General features: G+C 37.6%; 1 protein-coding gene across 1 annotated transcript; it reads left to right on the top strand.

Annotated features, from left to right (window-relative positions):
* The first annotated feature begins 333 nt into the window (after positions 1 to 333).
* On the top strand, positions 334 to 2011 carry LOC105765000 (E3 ubiquitin-protein ligase Os04g0590900). The gene has a single exon (XM_012583860.2). The coding sequence runs from the start codon at positions 748 to 750 to the stop codon at positions 1828 to 1830; it is 1083 nt and encodes a 360-aa protein (XP_012439314.1). The 5' UTR covers positions 334 to 747; the 3' UTR covers positions 1831 to 2011.
* The last annotated feature ends 3872 nt before the right edge of the window (positions 2012 to 5883 follow it).

The following is a 5883-nucleotide window of genomic DNA, read 5'->3' as shown; positions in this document are numbered from 1 at the left end:
TTAAATCATGCCATGAGGTTCAGAAAATGCAAAGAAAGACTACAAAATGCAAGCTTGAACTTATCTGGTTTACCGTATACCTAATCTGACGGTTCATTCCAGAATTTAAGACTTTGGGTTACATTAACCTTTGTCCAAATTAGGGTTAGATTAGGGAGTAGAAGAAAATCATCACTACCTTCCACAGTTCCACCTATTTTAGAAGATTACACATATGCTATATTATTCACTTCAACTGCTACTGTCATAGACAATAATTAAAGCATTGATTATTTTTTGAATTCCCAACCAACATCATTACATCACCCCCTAGCACCTAGTCAACATATCATTATCCTCGCATACAAAAAGATAGCTAAAGAAAAAGAAGAGAAAGAAAAAAAAGAAAGAGAAACCCATTAGTACCTCTCTTGTTTCTTTCCTGTCTTTGCTTTGCTTTCCATGTAATCCCTCTTTGGGCTTAGCCTACTTTCCCACCTCTTCTTTGTCTCTTCAACAAATTCGCTTCTCAGGCTTACACTGTCCTTTTGCATATGTATTGTTCAATTGCAGTGCATTATAATTTTGCTCTTTAGGTTCTTGCTATATGCTTAATCATGCCATCCTGTTTGCAGTATTCATAAGGTACTCCTTTTGATCTTTATTATTTCTCTAGTGTCTAAAGGGCTATTCCTACATAGGAAGAAGAGAGATTATGTCGGAAGTGATAGTAAGTTAAATTGTTTTAAGAGTTTTTATCGACTTGCTATGGGGTCTGCTGGTAATACAAAAACCTGGGTGCCGTACATGACCACCAAAGACTGTTCTCAAGGTTTTTGTAGCTTGTATTGTCCACAATGGTGCTACATCATTTACCCTCCACCACCTCCAATAGAATTCGCGGTTAATCCTACAGGCCCGAATTTCTCCCCTCTTGTGATTGCGATCATTGGTATTCTGGCCAGTGCTTTTCTTCTAGTAAGTTACTACACAATAATATCTAAATATTGTGGGAACTCGGACTCCTCTAGTAGAAGAGAGAATCATGAAACTGATGAAGTAATGGAACACAATCACAACCCATATATGCATGAGCCATGGCAGAATTCAACTGCCGGACTGGACGAGGCTTTGATCAAGTCCATTGCGATTTTCAAATACAGAAAGGGCGATGGCTTGATGGAAGGAACGGATTGTTCAGTCTGCCTCAACGAGTTCCAAGAAGACGAGAGTTTGAGGCTGTTGCCTAAATGTAGTCATGCATTCCATGTCCACTGCATTGATACCTGGCTTAGGTCTCACTCAAATTGCCCTTTGTGTCGTGCTAATATAATCTTTATTACTGCTTCACCAACACCTCCATTGCCACCTCCAGTACTGACAGAAACTCCTTCAGTCAATGAATCCTTGCAGGATAGGCAACCATCCAGAAATGAAAATCCAGCTGATGAAAGACTTTCAGAAAGGGTTTTCATTCCAAAGATTCCATGTCGTACTTTGAGTGATCTAGGGAACATGCAAGGAGGAGATGCGGTGATTCATATCAGAGAAGAAGGTTATCAACCAATGAGAAGATCAGTGTCGATGGATCATTTCTGTCAACCCCAACTTTCAGTTGCAGACATTTTGCATAGGAATCAAGAGGGAGATCACAGCAGAGGTGAAGGGTACCATTTCTCATTAGGTATGGCTGGATCATCAAAACAATCAGCAGAAGGCAGTAAGGTTAGCAATAGAATGAGTGTGTTGCACCTTGTAATCAACCCTGCTGCAATGAAGAGATCCTTTTCCAGTGGTAGATTCTTTCTTACTAGGCAAGGAAGAGTAAGAGATCCATCTATTCCTCTTTAAAAATATATATGCATATATTCCTCGTTGTATAATCATGATTCATGAAAATGATAAGAGAGATTGTGTGACTGTCTAATAGCTAGCTATATCCGTAATTGGTAAAGATGGTCCAAGTGAGACAACTTGTGAAAGCCAAAAATTATTTCAATGTTTTAGAACTTCCCCATTTCTTTTGTTAGTATTTCTTTTTTTTTCTTCCGATTGCCTCTATTCCCAGCGTTCCAATTTGCATCCACATTTTATCTATTTAATGGACATTAAACTCAATACGTGAAGAAAGTTCAAAATGGACCTGCAATTATAAATGTACTCAATTGATGGGTATCCTCTACAGTCATCTATGCTTTTTTGGACTAAACTTTTAGGCTCACCATTTCCTAGTGGAACGAAAGTGGGGAAGATCATGTCATAGAAGGCCCAAAATATATTTCTTTATTGTTCACGTTTCAATTTTGGGATCATCTAAATTATTTGCTCGGACACAGATATTTTCTTCTCACGTAGATATTTGTTTATTACATGCAAAATGCAGTCATATTTATAAAAAAAAAAAAGGTTTATTGAATTAGGCAACTGCTGTCTGAAACTTGTACCTACGGATGACTCATTAATATTATTTATCCCAACACCCAAAAATACTATCTACTCTCTAATCTTTTACCAACTACGTGTTTATAAACGTACTTAATAAATTGATTTTAATATAATTTATTATAATTATATATATGTCACATATTTGGGTAATTATGTTGAAGAAAAGAAAAATCATAATGATTTTTTATCCTCTAATTTTACAATATATATATATACTAGCCATTAATTTATTTTTCGTCTTTTTAATTATTAAACTTGAATTTTTTATCAAATCACCCAAAATAGATATAATTTGTTAACTTTACTAATGCGACATATATGTGGATTGTCACATTAACATTTAATTAATTTTTAAATTTTAAAAATTAAAAATATCTTTTAGTATTTTTAACTTTTAGAAATAGTTTTTATTTTTGTTTTGAAACTTTTAAATTTTAAAAAATAAATTAAATGCTAAGCAGCAATTCACGTTTATGTAACGTCAGCAAAGTTAACAAATATTAACTTTTTCATCCATTTTGAAGTGATTTGATAAAAAATTCAAGTTTAAGAGCCAAAAAAAGCGAAAAATTAATGAATGGCTAAAATGATGTTTTTTTGTAAAGTTGGAAAGCCAAACAAGTCATTATGCCAACAAAAGATTTAACTATTGTAATTAGTAGGTTCCATTGTATTGAGTATACTTGGAACACTTTAATTACATTCTCCAATCTAGGAAAAGTGTTAGAATTTGAGTAGAGGTATTCATGGATCAAGTCGGATCTAGACATTATATTAATATACTTTATGTTTGCTGAAATTTAGTTTGACCCAAAAAATAAGCCTAAAATTTTGCTCAAGCCCTAAGTTCAATCCATATTTTAAACCTGCCTTTTTTTTTTGCCCAAGTCTATTTTTTAGTAGAATATAGACTGATTTTATAAATCACTGCAAAAACACAACAATCGAGAAAGCACCCATAACAAGACAAAAACCAGCTGTTCCTCATAAAGCAATGAAATTGAAATGAAAGGACAAAAGAAAACATAAAGCAAATAAAGCAAAGCCGCAGTGATTCATATTCCTCCCAAAACCAGCCAATATGGTTCTCTCAGGAAAAAAAACCTTTGCTCCTTCAAGAGAGAAACCCGAAAGCTTTGAACAAAACCATGGAGATTCAACAGAACCTTCTCCAATAACAAAGCCAAACTTCATCCAACGTCTAAGACACCTGTTCCTACGCAAGCCAATCCTTCCTTACCACTTTTGAACCACTCGGCATGTCGTTCGTCCAAATCCGCCAACCCTCGTCACAGGCCTCTATGGCCAAAGCATGCGCGCCTCATTCACTTTTCGAAGCACAAATTTGAAGGTAACTGCTCGAAGATCCTTGCTTAACTGATGAATATGGAAGATGATCGGTCTGATAATCGACTTACCTAACTTTCTACTTCTGACATTTTTAATTACAAAGAGTGCATCCCCTTCCACCTCCACCCGCCGGAGTCCCATTATATGTGCAAAAATTAAAGCTCGCTCACAAGCTCGAGCCTCCGCCACAAAAGCATCCGCCACATTACTGACCAGATAAGTTTCCCCTCCAATTACCTCCCCTTTATGATTCCTAGCTAAAACTGCAGTTATAGCTAACCCTGTAGTCTGTGAGAACGAAGCATCAAAATTAATCTTGATGATGCCATCATTCGGTGGCTTCCATAACTCATTCACAACAGTTCCAATACCAGAACTGAAATTCCCTGTATGGAAACTTAGCTCTCGTACATATCCACGAATAAAACTTAGAGTTTCCTGTTTTGAGAAAATAACACCTTCATCCACCACCTTATTCCTACAATGCCAGAGACTCCATAATGAAATAGCAATAAGCTTCCTTGTGCTGTTATCACCCGCCAGAAAAGTCCTAACAAAACTTTCTTTATGCTCCAGTGAATCGACAGGTGGATGAATCTGCACTTTTAAATCGTCCCAAATGCCCTGCAAAATAGCACACGTCCACAAGAGGTGAGAATGAGATTCCATTTCAGTCTTGCACAGTGGGCAAACTGCTTCTTCACACAGTGTCCGTCGAGCCAGATTCCCGTAGCTAGGCACCAGATTATGGAACAACCGCCATACATGTATTTTAACTTTTGCAGGAATATCTAATGCCCATAGTCCCTTATAAAAATTTTTGTACACCTCAGTTACAGAGGATAAATTAGATTTATGTTGTAACAAGTCTGTAACAAGGGCCCTGTAACCACTCTTGACCGTATATTCGCCCGTGCCGTCGAATTTCCAGACTCTTATGTCTTCTAGACTACTGACCGAAATAGGGATAGAGAGGATTCTGCTCGCTATTTCATCATCAACTAGCTTGTGAATGAGCTCAGCGTTCCAGGTATTATCCTCAATAAGATGATCAACCGTTGTCCATCTAGATATAATATCATGGCCTTGAATTCTGTTATTATCCTTCCCAGGCAACCAGGGATCATTCCAAAGATTAATGCGGGTTCCATTCCCCACCCGCCACACCAGCCCATCCCGAATAACTTCACGAGCACTGCAAATGCTTCTCCAGGTAAATGACGGGTAAGAACTAACCTTAGCTGATAAGATGTCAGAAAACGGAAAATAACGAGCTTTAAATACTTTAGCTAAAAGGCAACTGGGATAATTCAAAATACGCCAAACCTGCTTAGCTAACAAGGCTTTATTGAACAGAAACAAATCCCTGAAGCCCATTCCCCCTAACCATTTTGGTCTACATAGAGTTTCCCAAGTACTCCAATGGATCCCCTTTGACGTTTTATTATTAGTCCACCAAAGTTTATTCATAACTCCCTCAAGTTTTTGACAGACAGCCTTTGGTAAAAGGAAACATTGCATCACATAAGTTGTCAAAGCCTGCACAACGACTTTATGAAAACCTCCTTTCCCCCCATAGATAGATAACGCACACTCCAATCGTCAACCCGTTTCCGGAATCTGTCCACATAATTTGCAAAAGCCCATTTTTTCTTCCTCCCTACCATCATTGGCAAACCTAAATACTTCTCTGGGTTTGAAGCCACTCGAACATCAAGCTGATTTACAATAGCCGCCTTTGTCTCATCGTTCACATTAGCCCCAAAATAGATGAGCGACTTATCAAAATTCACCCGTTGACCTGACGCCTTTTCATATTCACAAATAACCTCCCGGACAATTCTTGCTCCCTTGGGAGATGCATCTCTAAATAAGAGACAGTCATCCGCAAAAAACAGGTGGTTCACTGCAAATCTTTCCCTTCCAATTGTTGCTCCCACCATCCTCCCTTTATTACTTGTATCATTTATAAGGGCTGAAAACCCCTCTGCACATATCAGGAACAAATAAGGACTAAGCGGATCTCCTTGCCTTAAGCCTCTAGAAGGGGAAAACCAATCGCCATGGTAGCCATTAATACTAACCGAGTATGTTACAGAACACACGCAA

Source organism: Gossypium raimondii, chromosome 12, assembly GCF_025698545.1.
Source record: "Gossypium raimondii isolate GPD5lz chromosome 12, ASM2569854v1, whole genome shotgun sequence".
Lineage (NCBI taxonomy): Eukaryota > Viridiplantae > Streptophyta > Magnoliopsida > Malvales > Malvaceae > Gossypium > Gossypium raimondii.
This window is presented reverse-complemented; position numbering and strand designations above follow the sequence as displayed.

Excerpts from the sequence above, each read along its gene's own strand:
- LOC105765000 (XM_012583860.2), top strand. The coding sequence starts at position 748 with ATGGGGTCTGCTGGTAATACAAAAACCTGGGTGCCGTACATGACCACC.